This window comes from Heliconius melpomene, chromosome 13 (genome assembly GCF_056956725.1).
Source record: "Heliconius melpomene rosina isolate 202511_hmr_F chromosome 13, ASM5695672v1, whole genome shotgun sequence".
NCBI classification, from domain to species: domain Eukaryota; kingdom Metazoa; phylum Arthropoda; class Insecta; order Lepidoptera; family Nymphalidae; genus Heliconius; species Heliconius melpomene.
The window spans coordinates 7490345-7511746 of NC_140401.1; the positions used below are offsets into that span (position 1 = coordinate 7490345).

General features: G+C 32.6%; 2 protein-coding genes across 6 annotated transcripts in view; one reads left to right on the forward strand and one right to left on the reverse strand.

Annotated features, from left to right (window-relative positions):
* LOC146532777 (uncharacterized) overlaps positions 1–5247 on the reverse strand; it is a 34666-nt gene extending 29419 nt beyond the window's left edge. For 3 of the 5 annotated variants that reach the window (XM_085196864.1, XM_085196866.1, XM_085196863.1), the window contains exon 1: positions 5025–5246. In XM_085196864.1, coding sequence (XP_085052990.1) covers positions 5025–5088 — 64 coding nt within the window. In that variant the 5' untranslated portion in view covers positions 5089–5246. Of the gene's footprint in view, positions 1–5024 lie in introns of all 5 variants that reach the window. The other 2 variants (XM_085196865.1, XM_085196867.1) reach the window with 1 other exon arrangement.
* Positions 5248–6642: 1395 nt separating this feature from the next.
* On the forward strand, positions 6643–20774 carry Parp1 (Poly-(ADP-ribose) polymerase). The gene is made up of 20 exons (XM_085195915.1): positions 6643–6908; positions 7997–8138; positions 8846–9003; positions 9745–9926; positions 10525–10735; positions 11062–11164; positions 11806–11992; positions 12746–12965; positions 13541–13645; positions 14729–14834; positions 15265–15427; positions 15674–15830; positions 16191–16349; positions 16573–16709; positions 16943–17079; positions 17416–17576; positions 17963–18083; positions 19097–19256; positions 19425–19598; positions 20281–20774. The coding sequence occupies exons 1-20, from the start codon at positions 6798–6800 to the stop codon at positions 20351–20353; spliced, it is 2967 nt and encodes a 988-aa protein (XP_085052041.1). The 5' UTR covers positions 6643–6797; the 3' UTR covers positions 20354–20774.
* Positions 20775–21402: the final 628 nt, after the last annotated feature.

The following is a 21402-nucleotide window of genomic DNA, read 5'->3' on the forward strand; positions in this document are numbered from 1 at the left end:
ATTATCGTAATTTCTATAAGGAATGTTGATACTTGATTTTTATAAAAAAATTATAATAATTAGATATTAGAGCATTGATACGTAAAGCTACCTAGACCTAATAAATATGTCAGAGAGTATGAACTATGAATATGGAACATCAAGTTGTTTGACTTGGGTGTATTGAGAGGATGATAACACTGTCATTTGGCATAGTCAATTGTCAGTTTTTAGGGAAGTGGGGTGAATGACGCTTGGTTCTTAAATAATGATCCTCCCTCCTATGATGCGTCATCTCATTCCACAGTTATGCTTCTTTAAATTGAAGCAAGTCTGGATCGCCTTAGTCGGTGTATGTTTTCATCTATATCGATCAGTGACCTTGCAAGTTCATTTCTATGATGTTCCAATCTCATTTTATATGTGATACACGATATATTTATCTGTTCCTTGACAGTAGGCATTTTAAGATATTCGTGGACTTCTGTATTTCTTATGAACCATGGAGCACTAGCAATTGTTTTTAAGGCTTTATTTTGGAAGCGTTGAAGTATTTCTATATTGGAGTGGCTTGCTGATCCCCAGAGTTCAATGCCGTAAGTCCAAATAGGTTTTATAATAGTTTTGTAAATTAAGATCTTATTTTCTAATTTGAGTGAAGACTGTCTCCCTATTAGCCAGTACATATCCCCAAGTTTCCGATTTGCCTGTTCTCTTTTTGCCTTGATATGGTCTTTCCATGTGATCCTCCTGTCCAGATGCATTCCCAGGTACTTGACTGTTTTTTGTTGAGGTAAAATCATGTCATTTAGTTTCACTGGTGGGCAGTCTCCTCTTTTAAGTGTGAATGTCACATGTATAGACTTAGCAGCACTTGCTTTTATTCTCCACTTTTTGAACCAAGTTGCGACTTTATCTAGGTGTTCTTGTAGTTTTGCAGACGCTATGTTTGGATCTTTGTGACTTGAGAGTAGTGCCGTATCATCAGCGTAAGTAGCAGTTAAAGTATCATCGGAATAAGGGAGGTCAGCAGTGTAGACTGTATATAATACCGGACCCAGCACTGATCCCTGCGGGACTCCAGCTTCTATGCAGCAGATAGGTGATAAGCTTTCCTCGACCCTGACTTGGAACATACGGCCCTGAAGGTAGGATTTTAGGATCATATACATATTGTTGGGCAGGCATATTTTTAGTTTGCATAATAATCCTTTATGCCACACACGATCGAAAGCCTGTTGTACGTCGATGAATGCGGCAGAGCAGTATTCCTTTTTCTCCAAGGTTTGGCGGATAGTGTGAGCAATTCGATGAATCTGCTCTACCGTACCATGGCACGCTCGGAATCCAAACTGGTGATTTGGTATTATTATATGCTCTTCCAGTATCGGATTTATTCGTTGCAGGAGAAGTTTTTCCAATAATTTTGATATTACAGGAAGGAGACTTATAGGTCTGTATGAAGTGACTTCTGTCGTAGGCTTTCCTGGTTTTGCAACCATGTTTATAGTTGACATTTTCCACAATGATGGGAAATATTGTAACCTTAGCACAGAATTGAATATAATTGTAAGGAGGACTATGCCTTTTTTGGGGAGTTGTTTCAAAATTTCTGCTGTAATCAGGTCAAATCCTGGCGCCTTCTTAGTTTTTAATCCTAGTATAGATCTTTTCACTTCCACAGCTGTTATTCGCTTTACAGGTAGCGATACTTGTTGTTTATCAGTCGTCAGGATGTCATCAATTTCTCTTTCTGTGTCCATGAGATCAGGTTCATGAGGTGTAAGTCTTTTTTAGAAAATTAGCAAATAACTCTGCCTTTTCGAAAGGCTGTCTCGACCAATCACCATTTGGTTTTCTTAGTGGAGGAATGTGATCTTTAGGTCTTTTCAGTGATTTCGTCATCTTCCAGAGAGAGTAATCATCCGCTTGGTGTGGAGATAAAGTCTGTAGTTTATCCTGGAGAGTTTGATTTTCGTTTTCTACCAGCATCTGTTTTAATTTTTTTTGCTCTTTGTTTAGTTCCCTTTTATACCTGTGATTTCTGCTTGTTTGCCATTTCCGTCTAAGTCTCCTTTTTTTGGCTATCTTTTCTTTGATCTTTACAGAAATGTCTTGCGATTTTTGTTTGCGACTAAGTGATGGAGTGGATAGCCATGCCGCCTTCTGTATTAAGTTTGTGGCATACAGCGTGACGCTTTCGATATCTTCCTTTGTTTTAAGCCGAATGGATAGATTGATATTTACATCAATATATTCTCGGAAGGCGTCCCAATCAGTCTTATTGTTGTACAAAGTATTTGGCGCCTCCTTCCAGATAATGGTAGTGCTGAGACTGCAGATCATCGGTGTATGGTCAGAAGATCCATCCAGACAAGATTCTATCCTAGTGTAGAGCTCTGACATTCCCTTACAGATAAATAAGTCAATAAGATCAGGAGTTTTATTGGGATCAGTCGACCAGTAGGTTGGCTCTCCAGTAGAGAGGACAACGAGGGAAAGTTTATCTATAGCTTTTTTCAACTCTCGGCCTCGTGTTGTAGTAAGTCTGGAGCCCCAATAGATGTTCTTTGCGTTCCAGTCACCTCCAGTGATGAATCTTTTTCCAAGTTTGCAGAAAAAATCTGTATACATTTGTTCGTCAATCCTATGTCGAGGTGGACAATATACAGCAGCAACAGTAAGCGCTCCCTGCCAGTCATCTATTGCTACTGCTATGGCTTGGAGATGCGGGTGTTTGAAGTTGAGCAATTCATGTTGTTTAATACATTCTCTAATAATTATTGCAGCACCACCGTGCGACGTTCCATCGGAATGATTAGAATAATATACTGTAAATCCATTAATCTTAACCACTCTTTCCTCTGTCAGATGTGTCTCGGAGATTAGTAAGATGTCAATTTTATTATGAATTAGGAACAATTCTACTTCTAGCCTATTAGGAGCAAGGCCATGATGTTCCATGTAGCGATCCTCAGAGTTTTCATTTTTGCTGGCGGGCTATTAGTGTAGTGAGCAATCCTAATAAAGTGCCCATTTGTTGTATTAATATGTCTATCTTTTCAGATTGTTTCATAATAATTTGTTCTAGTGAACTTGTTGACTGAAGCTGTACATCCTCTGTTTTCTTTAAATGGTGTCGGGTAGCTGAAGAATATGTCATTTTCTTTTTAAAGGTAGGCTAGGTATGCTGTTATCATCTTGAACTTCGTTATAGTTTTGCATCCGAGTATGGAGCGGAGGGAACTCTTTGACATCTGGTGGAATGGATGACTTATTAGTTCTTTGCGTAACTAACTGTTTTTTATTTACAGGGCGGTAATTTTTTCTTGCTCTGATTTCTTTGTAGACTTGGCAGCCCTTATAATTGGCTGGATGATCGCCAAAGCAAAGTGTGCAATTAGCAAGTGTATTTCTATCTTTTTTAGGACAATCCGTAGTTTTATGTCCTTCTGCACATTTGACACACCGATAGGGACGCATACAATTGTTTTTCGTATGTCCATATTATTGGCATCTGGTGCACTGAGGGATGTCGTTAGATTTCCTCGGATCTTCAATCTTGACTCTCATATGATAAATGAATTCAATATTTTTTATATCTAGGTTGTTAGTGCTGGGTTCAATATTTACAAAAAACATATTCAATGGTTTTTTATTCTTTTTTGATATTGCACATACTATTTCTCCTCTAACTCTGTTGCCAGTCTTTTCTATCTCTTCGATTATGTCTGTTTTAGGTGTAGTGTGGTGCAAGTTCTTAACTACGATTCTATAACACTTCTTTTCTTTTTGTGTGAATATATGGCCTATAAGGCCATTTTTTCGAATGTGGTCCATTAGGTCCTTATAAATTTCAGCTGATAGTGTTACGATTCTTAGTTGATCCCTATTGATGATTTTGTATGAGTAAGTTCCACTGGGTACAGCTTTATTTAAGAGATCAGTTAGATTAGAAAGATCTTCTACACCATAGAGGATGATTGGTGGTGGTTTATGGACCCTTTTAGAAGGAGCCATTTGATTTTGTTCTCTAGAGTCTTCATCAGTTAGATCTATCGGGAGTCCACTAAATCTGTTTGAAGTGCTGGTAATGTGTCTTTTTGTGTTTAATGGGCTGTTAGTTTGTCTTTTTCTTTTAGAGTTTCGCTGAGTTGGTGACCTTTGCCATACAGGATGGCAAGGTTTAGCGTTATTGTCAGTAGCAATTGCCTCTGATAGAGGATTTCCTTTGTGACATACTGGGCTTCCTAGTGAAGAAGATCTAGGTCTTTGAGTAAATAGACTTGGATGGAATGCCTGTTGTACATATTTTTTAGTATTGCTTCCAATAGCATATACTGATGCAGAGGCCTGGTCACTCGCTCCTATGCAGTCTTCGGTAACCAATTTCACACTTGCAGGCCCGGATACCTGCAAGCGCCGGGGGCTAGCCGGGTCGCATGACAAAACAACATCTTTTTCGTTCATAATTCATAGAAAAGAGGTGGGAAATACTAGCGGCACTTTCCCAAGGTACCGCAGTCACTCTTTTTGAGAGGATTTAATCTCCCAAGGTTTGTGATGAACCAAAGACAGGTTAGTTGAACGCCGCCCGTTGCTCGGAATAGGTAGTATATAAACAAGTCTAAATATTGTGTCTATAAAATGTAAAGCAAAGAATATATTTTTTCGATATTGTAGAGAAGACATTTTTTTTAATACATTACAAGACATTTTCTCTTAAATTATAAATCATTCAATCCATCAGCTTCATGCTGTATCCCACACAGAGCGGGGTAGGCAAAGGGAACCTAGTGTTAAGACACTCCATTCCCCACTTTCTGCCGATTTCTGGAGGCATCGCGTGTTGAGTGGTAGAACTCAACGCCGCGCTTGGCCTCGACACCTGAGCGAAGAAATAAAAATATATAAGTGCATAAATATTTTACTTCCTCAAGCGGGGATCCAACCCACAACTGTCGCGTTACAGTTGCTACTGTTGCGCCACGACGGCCTCCAAAATAAATTAAAAGTGATAGATATGTATACATTTGTATACCTACCAGAACTCCAAGGATACTCTGTGATACCAAGAGATTTTTTCAAGCTCTCCTTTCTATTGCTCATTTTTTATGACAATAAAACGAAAATTATAGACGTGTAAAGCATAAAATTACACTTAAATGATTAACAACGCCAATAAATAAACTGAGATTCAATGAAGTCTTTATGTCATGACTTTTATAGAAAGACCGGTGACAGCTGACTTCTGTCACAGAAGACAGAAGTTCTGTGCTGGGTCCAGTGCTGCCAGCCTCACATAAGCAAAAAAAAATTAAATAACTACCCAAAACATTATTAATTTTATTAAAATAATTAATTTTATCAACATTTTAAATTTCGCGGCTATCGACGTTAATGTACTATATTTTGAAAGTTATGTACATAAAAAACTTAACCCTTATTATAAGATCATTTCATTGTTCGTCTGTTTTGATGTCTGTCAAGACTGTTTATCTCAAGATCGAGTATCGGATATGTTAAACTGAAATTAATATCAAATAACCAGATTCACGATCTCTTAGAGTTCCAAAAGTTATAGTTTTTGCTGCATTTTATTTGAATTTACCACGTGCAAACCCTTTAGGGTACTTCCTGTGGACCTACAATTATGTAATTTGACCAAAAGTGAGAACTTACAATACAAACGAAAGTATGAAATGAATGCAACTTTAATAAGCAAAGTTCCTGTTGATCCACAATCATAATTATTTTAACGCATTTCAAAAAACAGTAGATATGAGGAAATGAGTAATAAAAGAGAAAACATGGATACCACGGCGAAAACAGGCAATTTACTGCTAAAAAAGTAGGGTTGGCAGCACTGGCTGGGCCTGAGTTAGACGTCAATAGACATCTTTTAACATAGATATTTACCTAAAAACGGTAAACATTGATATTTGTATACATGAATGTTTATTTTATACGTACGGAGTTGTTGGGAAGAACATTTAATAGTATAACCTAGAATATGTTATTGATCTTTTTAACAACTAGTGGCAACTGGCAACACTGGCAACTTCGTTTCGTTTACTTGATATCAAGGAACATACATTAGGGATGCCCGATGTTAGATAAGATCATGTTGACATCGAAGTCAACATTGATGTTCGATAAAAATCAAAATAAATGAATCAATTTAATCAAAATCGATGGATTTTGTTTTGCACATATCGTCGTCAATAAATAAAAAAACGGACAAGCAAAATAAATAAAAAATCAAGCTAGCCCACCGAGGGTTAACTTTCAAGCTCAAGCTTCAAGGGAAAATTCAAGCTCAGCTTAACCAGAGCCCTTTCATCTAGCGCTTGAACTATCGGCTATAATACCAAATCTTGCTCCCCTTTTAAGGTTATTATTTTTTAGGATTATTATCTGAAATTTGGCAGCTAGTATTTAGATTCTTGGTCAACCCAAAGTATCTTATTAATTTCGATTCACTTTATAATGTTGAAATACGCTTTTTTTGTGATATAAGCGGGCATATTTCTTTTTTAGGAAATGTAGAAATACTTTTTTTTTTCAGAAAATCATGGGACCGTACATCTGAATCTGAAAATATCGATTATATGTCCCTGCTGACATCGATGCTACGATGATTTATGCAACATCGATATTTTATTATTTTATTTTAACATTGAAAATTGATGATCATCGGGCATCCCTAGTCTAGACATTTATTATTATTAATTATCTAACCGGTTTGAATCACAACTTTGAGTTTGAGTCGTGTTTTCGTGTTGAGACAATTTTAAAAATTGTTAATAGTAATAAATATGGCTGATCTACCTTACCAAGTAGAATATGCTAAATCTGGTAGAGCATCATGTAAGGCATGTAAAAACAAAATTGATCAAGGCGAATTACGAGTAGCTATTATGGTACAGGTAAGTTTTCACAATTAATATGTTGCAATTATTATAACAGTATAAGTATAATACACATTATACGTATTAAATGTTCTCTAATCATGATATTTAATTAATATTTCTAATTATTGGTGCAATTCTAGAACTTCATTGTTATATTAGAAATTATACCTAGAACATTACAACAGGAAATATATTTCAAAATATTCAAATACAAAATATTCAATGCCAACAGTTTTAAATATGTACTAATATTCCTTTAGTTCCCTAATTTTTATACGTACTGTTAATGTCCTAACATTATATTTAATAATAATCGCATTAGCAAAGAATAAGAGCACAGATTAAATGTTACTCTCTTAGAAAGAAAAATATGACAAGATACCGGTAATTTAATTTGCATTATATTTACGTTCTAGCGATATATATATATATATGTTGTATTTGTAAAATACAAGGCATGAAATACAAAAATGCTACATAAACATTAAAACTTTAAATTTATACATAGTTATTAGTTTAAGCCTTAAACTTTAAGGTGATATCTATACTAATATAATAAAGCGGAAGAGTTTGTTTGTTTGTTTGAACGCTAAGATCTCTGGATTTACTGGTCCGATTTACTTTGTTTTTGATTTGTATGAAAGCTGCATTCTTCAGAAGTGCTATATGCTATATAACATTACATTACACAAATGTACTAATAAATTAAAATACTTTCTGTTGAAATGAAATGTTGAATATTGATTCCAAACATGAACATAGTTTCATGTTTCGAATATATAGATATTTTATGATTAATAACTAAATAAATGTTCTTATATTCTTAGATTGAAATATAGTGAATAGAAGTTAACCTTAGTTATTATTTTATATCCAATCTAAGACCAAAAATATGGAAGCGACTGTATAAAGTCGTTTTATTATTATTGCTTTATTTTACAATAAAAAGTTAATGATGAGAATTAATGAATGAAGTTTGTAAGTATGAATGTTGAGACATTAAACATTTCATATAAGCATTTCACTCAATTTTTAATAGCCAGAAGTAAGAAAAAAGATTCATTTGAAAGGTAATAAAAATTGTATGAAAATTGAATTTTTAGTCTGCATTCCATGATGGAAAACAACCTAATTGGCACCATGAAGATTGTTTTTTCAAGAGAAAATGTCCACAAAGTATTGCTGAAATAGCAAATTTTAATAAGTTGAAACATGATGACCAAATTAGAATTAAAAGCAAGTTGGGTAAGTTATTTAAAAATAAATAATTATAAAAGAGGATAATTCGTAAAAAATGATACATTTACTAATGAAATTTTGAAATATAAATCAGTGAGATGGTCATAAGCCTCATGCATGTATCACACATTGTTAAGAAAACTGTCACTTAAAGAAAAAATGTATTTTTTTGTTAGAAATACTGCCTTGTAGAGATAACATCACTATATGAAAAACACAATTGTCCAACATATAATAGTGATGATCTTTTTAACAATGTGCAATATATTAATTCTGTATAGGAAGGAAATAGGAAGGAAGGCAGAAAGAATTTACTTTATCACACTTCCTCCTCTGCTTTCAGCCTAAATGTTGAGTAGCAAAGCTCCTTGATGCACTAGAGCATGTACAATGATAATTCTTCAATTAATGTTGAATCACTCAATTTGAATATACATATATTATATTTAATATTGATTTCAACTATAAATTATGAAACAATATATTTTTTCCAATAACTACATCTGTTTATTATTTATAATTGAACTAAATAGCAAAACAATATGTAATTGTTGATACTTTACAGTATAAATATTAAATATAAGAGATCATAGTGGTACAGAGCTATGTCTGACCATAAACGCAACTGTTGTGGGTTCCATAACCTAGTACCCCATAATCTGAATGGTCAGATTCTGGGGTATGAATTATTTCCTTGCACAAAAATGTTTCAGGTGGTTCATCTGGCATTGTAATGCCAGCTAAAAAGGGCAAGAAAGGCAAAGGTACAAAAAGAGAAAATTCTGATAAGGCAGCACTTTCAAATTATTCAGTAGAATATTCTAAATCTAGCAGAGCTACATGTAAACACTGTGATATTAAAATTTGTAAGGTAATTTAATATTAAACTAATATTTGTAGTATCTATAATATTATAATTTTTACGAAAAAAAAACCGCTTTTCACCGGATCCCACAATCAGAACCTAACCAAACTCAATAAAAACTACCCATGAAGTGCATCCTTTTCAAAAATAAAATCATCGAAAGCAGTTGATCTGATATTGAATTACTTGTCTATTTGTCGCGCACATAATTTAAATTTAAGATTTATGTGATTATCACAGGATGCACAAGCTTTGAAATAAAAAAAGAATCATCAAAATCATTTCACCCAGTCAAAAGTTCTGACGTAATAAATGATAAAGGTAATAAATAAAAAAAAATACAGTCGAATTTATGCATAAAATGTTTTTATATTTTTTCTAAACAGAAAAATATTTGATTCCAAAGCTGCTATGAGACGAAAGGTATATAGTTTCTAGCGTTAGGTTAACCCGATACCAATAACCCTACAATTATGATATTTCGCAAGGTTGGAGAACTTACTGAGGAAATTTAATATTTTTATTACAAATAAAATGTGTAATAACATGTGTAATTGTTTAATTTCATATAAAAGAAATCCATACTCTCGTATTCTCTCTCGTACTCGTAGTTTGTCAGCTTTTATAAGTTGTGCTTTCCATTGACTTTTTTTATTGAATCAGAAAATTCTTTCACAAACACGGATGCGGGAGGGTGGGCGAGATTTATTTATTGTAGGAAAAACAAAATCCATTGTAATGTTTCAGGGAGAAGTAAGAATATCTAAAGTAGAGTATGATCCTAAGTATGGTGATCATCCCAAGTGGCACCACGTCAATTGTTTTGCTGAAAAAAAAATTGAATACTTATTCTTGGCTGGTGGAGAAGATCTACCGGGATTTAAGAGCCTTAAAAAGGAGGATCAGGCAATAGTCAGAGACACTGTAAAGTATGTAAGACTTATATAAATTTTAATATTACATACTTTATAGAATCTTTGCCTAAATTTATTAAAGTTAATAATGAGATAAAAAAATATGCCTATGGTGCATTCAGATGCACCATTAGTTCAATCCCCCTCATTTTCTGCCTTATTTTTGAAAGAAATCAGACCGAGAGAATGAAAATAATTCATTCCTCTGAATGGAATTGAACTCACAGACAACAACAGATTACAATCAGAAACTGCATTTACGCGACAACGTCTATTTACTACTTGTTTTGTTTATTTTGAATTGACTTTTTGTGACCTTCACGTTGTATCCAGCACATAGCAAGGTAGGCAAAAGGAACTTGGAACCGAGTGGGAAGGGAACCTAGTGTTCAGATGCTTCGTTCCCATTTAAATCACTGTTGTTCCCCAATCTCTGCCAAATTCTGTAGGCATTGCGCGTTGAGTGCAATTAAAGCTGCGCTATTAAATATTTTATGACCTCGAGTGGGAATCGAACCCATAACCTGTCGCGTTTACATTCACACGCTTGTTTCCCTGTTCCACGACGGCCTCATGAATTTAAATTATTTATAAATTAACAATATCATATTAGAGCATCAAAACCAGATGAAGTGGAAGTAAAAAAAATGAAGTTAGAACCAAAAGACGAGAAAGAGATTAAAGCTGAGAAGGAGTTGGAAAAGAAAATAGAGAAACAAAATAAAACGTTTCACAAATACAGGAGTGCGCTTACTGAATTGTCTAAACAAGATATAAATGATATTCTTGATCAAAATGCATTGAATGCTGGTACCCGGGATGAGGTAAATGTAAAAAAAAAATATTCTTTCTTTTGTGCTTGGGTAGATAAATGGAGACGAATTGTTGATTAGACACTTCATTTTTCACTATGTGTGTGATGTTATATTTAGTTTTTTAACAGCAGAATTGAAAATAATTGAACATCTTAAATACTTGATTGAGCATTTTGGAAAAAATGATGCTTAATATTAACGCTCTGCTTAGTCTTTTTACCAGAGTAACGAATTGAAAATATTAAGTAATTCAATCCCCCATGAATCGAACCCACAATCGTCGCCGTACAGTCACACACAGCCCTTATTATATTTAATATACTTATTTTTTACAGTCTTTAGATCTTTTAGCTGATATAATGACGTTTGGTGTTCCATTGCCATGTCCAGAATGCAAAGGCCAGCTTGAATTAGATACATTTTATTATAAGTGTACTGGTATGTGATTTACTTATCCTCTAATTAGTATGATAACATGTAACAGTGGGAAAAATTCTTATAGCCCTATACCAGCTATCCATATTATTTTTATTGTGTCATGAAATGATGAGCATTTTTATATTAATTATTTATAAAAATGTTTATAACTAGCAACCCACTTGCGGCTTCGCCAGCTTGAAATATACAATTATTTTTGGAGTAACCTGGAATATTTTCTTGTTCTATTAAAATTATCACTTTACAGACTATCTATGCATTAGTAAAAAATGCTCTTAAATTTTAGTTGGTTTTTTCCCTACTGTTAAGAAGCGTTATTAGTATTTGTTGTTATAGACGCAACAGAAATACATCATCTATGGAAATTTCAATTGTCATGGTTCATAACATATAGCTTAGTCACAGACGGACAGACAGACAAGCAGATGGACGGACTCAACTAATAAAGTCTAGTTTCACCACTTGGATACACAACCATAAAAATTAAAGTTTCAGACAACTGTATATTAATATTATTATTTTATTTATAAAGAAATAAAATAGAAACACCAGCCCACCAATAAAATACAGACACCAATCTGTTAAAATTTTATTACAAGTATAGATATCATTTTATTGAAAACAATTTTCTTCCTAACCAGGTAACATAAGTGAATGGTCCAAATGTAGATACACTGTGAAAATTCCAAAACGAGTTCCAATGAATATTCCTAAAGAGCACAAAGATGTTAAGCCATTCAAAGGTTTTAAATCAAAATGTAGCGATCGTGTATTTGAGAGTGAACCACCACCTACTACCGTTGTAATAAAAAAGGAAGAACCTGAAAGGTAAGTTATAATTATTCTCTATTTATTTATTCTCTCACTTACTCCTTAATTTATATATTTATTCCATTTACCAATAATTGTTGAGCAATGGAATAGAAAATCTATATATATCTATATAATAGTCTAAAAAAGTAAATTTTAACAAAATAAATTATATTAATAACATTTTAAGATAAAAATTTAAAAAGAACCTAATATTGTATATCCATACCTATATTATAGATTCGAAAGTAACTCTGTCTGTCTGTCTTTCACGCAATCAGGGTCAAACCCGTAATCCAATTGTAATAAAATACTCATATAGAGATACTTGATGGTCTCGGGATGAAAATAGGTTACTTTTTTGTAATATTGTCGATATATACCAAAATATTAAAATATTTATTAATTTGACATGCAATTTATTCCGCCATGTTAATAACGACCGAAGCGGGCGAAGCCGCAAACGGGTCGCTAGTATACTATAAAATAAACTTAAGACCAAGTATGTGTACAAACAAATTTGAGGTAAACACTGCATGCAAAACATGATAGATTTCTATAGTGTGTAATAGAAGTAAATAAAAGGAGCTACAACAATAAACGTTAAACTGCTAACTAAACATATTACTGACTAATATATACTACTTATCATAGTTCTACTAATATTATAAATGTAAAAGTTTATTTACATTATGTTTCACGTAAAAAAAGATGTAAAATGCTTGCAAACGCTCTCTAAGCCGACGATATATAATTTTAAAAATGTTTTAGCTCTCAGTCTTCAATACCTATACCGCCATTGAAAAATCTTCAATTCTTTATATATGGTAAATTTAAGTCATCCAAGGAAGATATAAAGCATAAGATTTTGAAACTTGGTGGTCTTGTAGTAAACCAACTGCCAGACACGCTAGCCGCAGTAGTATCCTCTAAAAAAGAAATAGAAAAGATGAACGTTACGATGATGCAAATACAAGAAAGTGATATTGTAGTATGTATTAAAAACACTATAATGCTATATCAAATGTTGAGATTGTTTTTTTAAATAACAGGTTGAACTTTTACAATACAAACGCAAAGGCTGTGGTATGTCTCATAAGCAACCATCGCAGTTATTTCCATTCGACCTCGTAGCTAGGAATCTTTTATATAATTTTTATTGGGGCTAAAGTATTTTCGTATTTTGAATGTATTATTATTTATTAGTAATCAAATCTCTTTGGCTGTACTGAATGTAACTGGCTGGTTATAATACCCTTAAATGTGACTTACTGAAGATGTAATAAATAAAAACTAGTTTCCGCCATTTTGCACTTGTTTTTCAAGCAAGCAAAATGAGCGTATGTGACGGAGAAATACGGTACACCTTAAAATTTTATTACAAAAAAGGTAAAAATGCGGCGAATGCTGTGAATAAAAGAAATGAGTAGCACAAATGTGGTTTAATCGTTTCAAGTCTGGAAATTTTAGTGTGAAAGATGAGGTTAAATATAATGAAATATTTTTCTTTGTATGAACAATATGAAAATACTTTTGCCCCGACCTAATATATTAATCATATTATAGGTTGTAGACGAAAATTTCTTTGATTTGATTGATCCAAAAACTGGGAGCATTGCAAAGACACTTGAGCTGATAAAAGAAAACAACATTGCGGATTGGGGATCAGATGTACGTATTCATCACTTATTTATTATAATATTATATACTAGCGACCCTCTTGCGGCTTCGCCCGCTTTTACTACTGGATTATTCATAAAATGTATGTTTGCAAAGCACTTAAGATAATGTGAAAGTTAATTAAATCCTAATGCAACCCGCATTTTCGTAGTTTCAATAAGGATTTTCCAATTGTTTTACACAGCAAGGATTTTTTAGTAGGTACCGGAATTTTAAATCTGTGTTACTGATCTTTTCAAGTACTTATTAAAATATATTTAAATGACTATTTTTAGATAGTTAAATGACCGTTTTTAAAAGGAAGAAATTGTAAACAAAAACCTACCTACTAATAACTACTACAAAAAATATGAATTCAACTCCAATTATCCAATACGTGCAAACGCATCTAAATCTTCGTTGCTATAGACACAGGCGGGTTTTTTTTTCGAGCTTGTGGTTAATGCTGAAGAGGGTATTCCGTCCCTGATTAAAAGCAAGCACCACGTGGCTGCCTGTGAGGAAAATTAAATAGAATGCATCGGCCGGGAATCGAACCCGGGCCGTGTGCTAGTGTAAAAAGCAAATTTTATCTTCGTTTAACGTAGAAAATTAATAAAGTATTTTAAAGGATAAGGATTAATACCATTGTGGAAAAATATGACTCACAATAAAAAATATATTGAAATTATTATTTTTAGACAGAAAAATGGTCCCTACACGTTATTCTTAAAAAATACGAATATGCCGCCGCGGACTTTTTTGTAGATCTTATTAAGAGGAACAATACTCCAGTACATTTTTTTCATGTAGTACTTACCATTAAAGCAGCGCATGCGCGAAAGTGTCTCAACGGGTAGGACTTTATACACATTTATCGTATTTATGTTAATTTACATAAGAATGTACAAATAATAAACTATATATAAACCTTATACGAAAAATACTCGACCTAATGGTGAAAACCGCATGAAAATCCGTTGGGTGGTTTAGAAGAAGAAGAGTTAGAAACAACAGACAGACACGAAAAGCGACTTTGTTTTATAAGATATAGGATTTTTTATTAATGTATTTTAATTATTTCTTGTAAAATAGCCAACTGTACGAGTTCCCCAAGATGTCATCGACGGAAAACCCATACAAAAATCTGGAAGTATGTACGCAAAATCTAAATCAACTACAACGAAATTAAAAATTAAAGGTAATTAGTCTTTTTATATTTATTTTATTATCAGTATAATTTGTTACATATATCTTTTTGTTAATTGTAAGTAATATCTTCACAAGTGATCTTATTGTGATGACATGCCTGATTGATTACACGCGGTTGTAGGTTCAATCCCCATTTGGTGGATTTATTATTAATTCTCTGCTTTGGTGGAACTATGTGACGTGTTAAGTTGCTGAAAATGCAATGTCTCTAGTTCTAGCCGAAAGTGGACTACGGTATGCAAAGTATCTTGGTACTAGATTCTTATCAAGTTAAAAAACTACGTTTCCCTAGCCCAATAAAAAAAATTGAAGAGTCGTTTTTTAACTTTGTTATCTCTGCCAGTATATATCAATAGGTATAGTTAAAAAATATATATTAGTCTAAAAACGAAAATTTAATATGTATAATTGTTATCAAGGTGGTACTGCAGTGGATCCAGATTCGAATCTCCAGAACGTAGCCCACGTATATCAAGACCGTGATGGTAATAAACATACCGTAGTGCTAGGAAAGACTGACGTAGTTGCTGGAAAGAATTCTTTCTACAAACTACAGGTGCTGCGTGCCGATAATAAAAATAAGTCAGTATTATGTTGGTCAAGATGAATATATGTATACAATAAATAAGTACATACATAAACCAATAAATAACGATCATATAATATAATGTATTAAAAAACAATAATAATATAATGTATTTATAAAAAAATAACTACTTTGTGAATTATTAACACTTATTGTCCATATATTTCTAAATTATACGGATATAACTCCAATAAGTGATATGTCACCCAATAACAATACATATATTTTTTAAATTTATTTAGATTTTGGCTGTTCCGTTCATGGGGAAGAATTGGTACAACTATAGGAGGCAGTAAAGTAGAAGAATGTAGCACCCTCGATAAAGCAATTGACAAATTCGAAAATCTTTATATGGAAAGGACACAAAATCCATGGAGCCAACATCACAACTTTGTCAAAGTAAAATTATTAAATATGAAAAAATATTAGTCTATACTTAATACAATAACGTACTAGTCTCAGGAACTACTGGTTTGCTTACATTTTTTTTGTATTTGAAGGTCCATTTTTTGTATGTAGGCCATAATAGGTTATTTATTACATCACGCTTCGATCAATAGGAGCGAAAACCAATTTTCCTCATTGAGCGCATTTTTTAGACGTTGTGTTTAGGGCGTGGAACCCAACTGTCATTTTTTTTTCCTAAAAATGGGATAAAATAAAGGTGTAATGTTTTCCCTTGGTGAGTGAGCGAGGTTTACAGTTAAATTTCCAAATACTATATTTTAAGTAAATATAATAATTATACATACATTTTAGATGCCAGAATGCTACTATCCAATAGACCTGGACTATGGTACCGAAGAAACGGCAAAATTAGAAACAGACATAGAATGTTCACTGGCCATGCCCGTACAGAAACTTATGCAGAAAATATTTGACATAGATACCATGAAGAAAACTCTTTTGGAATTTGAGGTAATTGACTGTCATAGCTCCATGCTGTATCTCACATTTTGTGATGTAGGTGGAGGAAACCGAATGTTAAGATAATTATATAATTATATCACTGCCCAATTTTCATGTCTCTCACTAACTTTGTCTTGTTACCAAATCAAGAAAATGAAGATAATTCATTATATTTTTGAGGCCAAACAAAAATTAATTATTGTAATAAAAGATATATTTGTTTATATTTTAGCTTGATACAGAAAAAATGCCACTAGGAAAGCTGTCTAAGAAACAAATTAAAGCAGGTTATAGTGTACTCTCAGAGTTACTTAAGTTGCTGGAAAATAACTCTAGTAATGAAAACAAAATTATTGATGCAACAAACAGGTTATTTTTCAATTATTATTTTATAAGTATGGTAAATTAAAAAATCTTAATATTTTTTTTTAGGTGTAGAGAAATATATCTATTGACTTATTTTATACTCATATATAATTATTTATCTGTACGTTAACAAAACTGTAATTCACAAAAGATTTAAAAGATGCAAAAGACATTAAAAAATATCTTTAGTAAATTCCAATTAAAGCTAATAAAAAGCATTTTTTATTAAATTTTAGGTTTTACACATTAGTTCCACATAGCTTTGGTACTGATAATCCTCCACTTCTTGATAATGTGGAGTCTATCAAAACCAAAACCGAAATGTTGGATAATTTACTGGAGATAGAAATCGCCTATAGCTTGTTGAAGATAGGTAAACATAGAGATATTTAATATTTTTCTCAGTTTTTTGCTTCATCTAGCATATAGCAAGTTGGTCAGAGGTTATAGTTATGACACTCTGTTCGCCGCTGTGTGAACTCGATGCCGCGCTTTGTCTTCCCAGAAATGGTAAATGATAATATTCGACTGAGTAGAGATTGAACCCAAAACCATAAAGTTGTAAGTTTAGAGTGTAAACCTGTTAAATCCGTTTTTTTGTTGTTTCGCTATGTACATTTTTATACCTCCGTTATCTCCGCACAAAGCACAAATGCAGGATACATATAAAATTAAAAAAATACTATTAAATATATTTAATTATCATCAGACAAGAGCGACGACATGGTACCAATAGAGTCTCACTATCGCAAATTAAAAGCGGAGATCGTTCCATTGGATAAAAACTCCGATGAATTCCAAATGGTGGTTGAGTATACACGTAATACGCACGCAACCACGCATACATTCTACACGCTGGAAGTTGAAGAGGTAACGATTTATAAGAATAAATATGATTCATAAAATAAATGTAATTTTATTATGTCATTTTATGAGCGTAAATTTTTTTAAAGGAGAAAAGGAAAATTATTCATTCTTGGGAATTGTGAACGAAGTAGTATTTTTTGTTATGAGATTGTTACTTAAATATTTTTATTTTATAACTTAAGTAAAATAGTAATATCTACACGCATAAATACAATTTCGCCCATTTGCCTAAAGAATTAATTTTACAATCGCCTGCAACGCCGCCAACAAATTACATAAACTGACCAACCTACTTTTTATTATAAAAAATGAAAAAAACAATTGTCTCATTATAACATTTTTAAGGAAATATTATTTCCAGGTATTAATAAACATAAATATTATTACAGGTATTTAAAGTGGTTCGTGAAGGTGAAGAAAAACGATTTAAGCCATTCAAGAAACTTCACAACAGAAGATTATTATGGCATGGTTCAAGAACCACCAATTTTGCAGGAATACTTTCACAAGGTACCATCCTTCACCTTTATAAAAAATATCGATTATTATATACAATAAAATTAAAATTTTGCGGGATATTTTAAAGTATAATATTATGTAATCAAAATTATATCTAAAAATATAAAGATAAGATTGATCGTATAGTTCGATTCCCAATAATAGGAATGCATTATTATTTATTAATATAATCATTTTTTCGCTCGGGTACCGAGGGAAAAGCACGGCGCTAATTTCCGCCTCTCAACACCCAATGACTCGAAAAGTCAGCGCAAAGTGGAAAGGACTCCTTTCCACTTTCCTTTCAAAGGAGTGTTTTAACTAGATTCCATTTGCCTTCCTTGCTATATGCGGATACAGCGCAAAATTGAAAAAAAAGGCACAGGATACAACGGAACAACAAAATTAGCACGAAGATTGCTTGTTTGAATCTATTGCAATTAAATTTGGATATTTTTAGTACGCTTTTATTAATTGTTGCATTGACTGCCTATCTTGTATGATGTTTATATAAATACAGCGTTGAGTTCTGCAACACAACTTTCAAGAGCTCTGGAATTTGGCGGAGAATTGAAAGTGGAAGTGTCTTAATATAAATGGAGTGTGGTAACACTAGTTTCTTAAGTTAACTTTAGCTGCTATGTACGGGATTCAGCATAAAGCTAAAATGTATATATATTTTGCGATAGATAATCTATCAATCAATATAAGAAAATCTTTCAACGCTAAATTGATCTGATGTCAATACAATATATTCATAGCATGATCCTGATATTCTTATCAAGAAGAGCTGGGTAACAATAACATACTTTGTTAATTTTTTTTATTTATCTATTTAAATTCACCATTAATATAAGTCATTTTTTTACCAAAAATAAGTCATTTTTTGCTTCTTAACACTTAAAAGTCTCTAAAATTGGGTGATAATCTGCCGACCCTGTTTTATGCGGCATACATACAACATGTAACTTAAAACAATGAAAATCTAGAATGGAAATCTAATAATAATTTATAATATTATTTAGGTCTTCGTATAGCGCCTCCAGAAGCCCCAGTCACGGGTTACATGTTCGGAAAAGGCATATATTTTGCGGATATGGTGTCGAAATCTGCGAATTATTGTTGTACTGATAGAAGGAATAATGTCGGTTTGATGTTGCTTAGCGATGTTGCTCTTGGAAATATGTTAGTATTGTTTATTTATATACTTAAGCATATAAGTTTGAAAATTCTTTCGTTGTTTTATGCATTATAATATATATTTTCTTCTTTGTATTAGTAACTATATTATTAAGTGTTGTATGTCAGTGTGGCGATCAGCTACTCAATATCAATATATTTCAATTTTTACAGGAAGGAATGTATGAAAGCAGAGTATGTGACAAAGTTGCCAGCTGACAAACATTCAGTATGGGGTATAGGGCGTACCCAGCCCGACCCGGAACAGGCACGAACAGTTGGCGACGTCACAGTGCCGCTGGGCCAACCAACCACACATGACAATAACGCCTACTTACTGTATAACGAGTATCCTTTTATATTATATAGAAGAGAGATGAGAGTCTGAGACTACTGAGTATTGTGAGCATTGTGTGTGAGGGGTCACTCACTGCCACTATCCAAGCTCTTCTCGACACCTTCACCAAATTCTATGTTTGCCACCTTCAAAGTATGTTCTAGAAATTAACTGATGATAGTTCCAAGCAAGCCCTGATCTTTTAGCAAACTATAGTCGGATTACATTTGTATACTTACCTCTTACCTTTACCGCGTATAAATTTACTCTGAATTTCTGGCCATTTTGTTAGTAAGTCTTTACTTTAACGAAGTCTTTATTTTAAATTTTTTATTAATTTTGAAGACTTGTTGCCTGATACCACATTTCCACAGAGCTTAGATAAAGGTAATTTTATAATGTTTTCTGTTGAATTTGAATGTTTGTAAACATGCCATCATCACCCAACACAAGCTGTTCCAAATTATAATTTACTACATATATTTTATTAATAGAATATTTTTTAAGTGTTATTCCACGCTAAGGATGGGGAAATATTTTGAAATTAAATACAGCAGGACTCGAACCCACACCTCTTGGGAGTTACCAGGATAATAGACAATGGTCAGTCTTCAAGAACAAGTCTCTCAATGTTCAAATTTTTAAACAATTTCTAAAATATAATAAATATATTTCCTGAACAAAGTACCTCAGATTTATCGTATATGATGTGGCGCAAGTTAACGTCAAGTACTTAGTGCAGATGAAATTCATATACAGAACCTAAAACGAAATTTTTTCAAGAGATTTGCTAAAATGCTTAATTTTTAATATAGATATATTTTAGCTAGAATACTGTATTATTACTTTTAAAATTAATTTTATTTGGCAGCAATATTGCATGTTTGGTTTTTGTTATATTTAATCACAATAAATACTATTTTTTTATATTACTAAGAATTATGATACTAACATTTTACTCCATGTTGCAATTTGTTTTCATGACCATTATGATTGTAATGTTATTATTCGTATATTCTAAGATAATGTTAAAGAGAATTAATTATGTACTAGTTACATTAATAGAAGTGTTATTTTTCGTGAATTCGTTCATTATTTTTTTATTCTTGTTGTTTTAATGACAACATGTTGTGATTATTAATGATTTTTTTTTCTCTAATTATATTACATTTTGATTTTAAATTTAATATGTTGTTTTATTTACACTAAACACATCATTTATGCAGCAGTTAGCCGCAGTGGTTCAATCGTGTGACTGCAGGCGCAACGTTTGTGGTTCCGATTCCCACTCGGGGAGAAAGATATATTTAATATTTTCATTTTCTCCTAAAATTGTTATTTTTATCTAAAAAAATGTCTTTAAAAACCAGCATGTAAAGCTGAAATTTTGCTGTGAGATATAAGCTTGGACATTATAATGAAATAAATAAATATAATTTATTGAAGTGGCCTTTATGAACTACCCTTTTTAAAAAAAAAAATGGAATGCGCTTGAAATGTGTTGATATGGACAATGACAATTATTGAGAATAATGGTAAGCACGTGTAATAACTTGAAATTAAATAATTACTTAACTTCATGTTGTGTACCTGGCGGGGTAGGCATAGAGAATGGAGCGCCAAAAGTTACTGTTCCTGCATACCTCATTCTCCTCGTCCACTGTCAACCTCAATCAATCAACCGCTTCCTATATGCCCTCCCCCCGGAGGGCTTTCCTTATGCTTTCGATGTCGAGTTCTTCAGTGTCATCATTTTGTCTAGTTTCTCTGAAAAATTAAATTTTTAGTTTTATGGCAATATTCGACAGCGTCGCT

Coding starts and splice junctions, on each gene's coding strand:
- Parp1 (XM_085195915.1), top strand. CDS start 6,798: ATGGCTGATCTACCTTACCAAGTAGAATATGCTAAATCTGGTAGAGCA. Junction 11,165..11,805: donor ATTTTATTATAAGTGTACTG/GTATGTGATTTA, acceptor CTTCCTAACCAG/GTAACATAAGTGAATGGTCC. Junction 16,710..16,942: donor ATTATTGATGCAACAAACAG/GTTATTTTTCAA, acceptor ATTAAATTTTAG/GTTTTACACATTAGTTCCAC.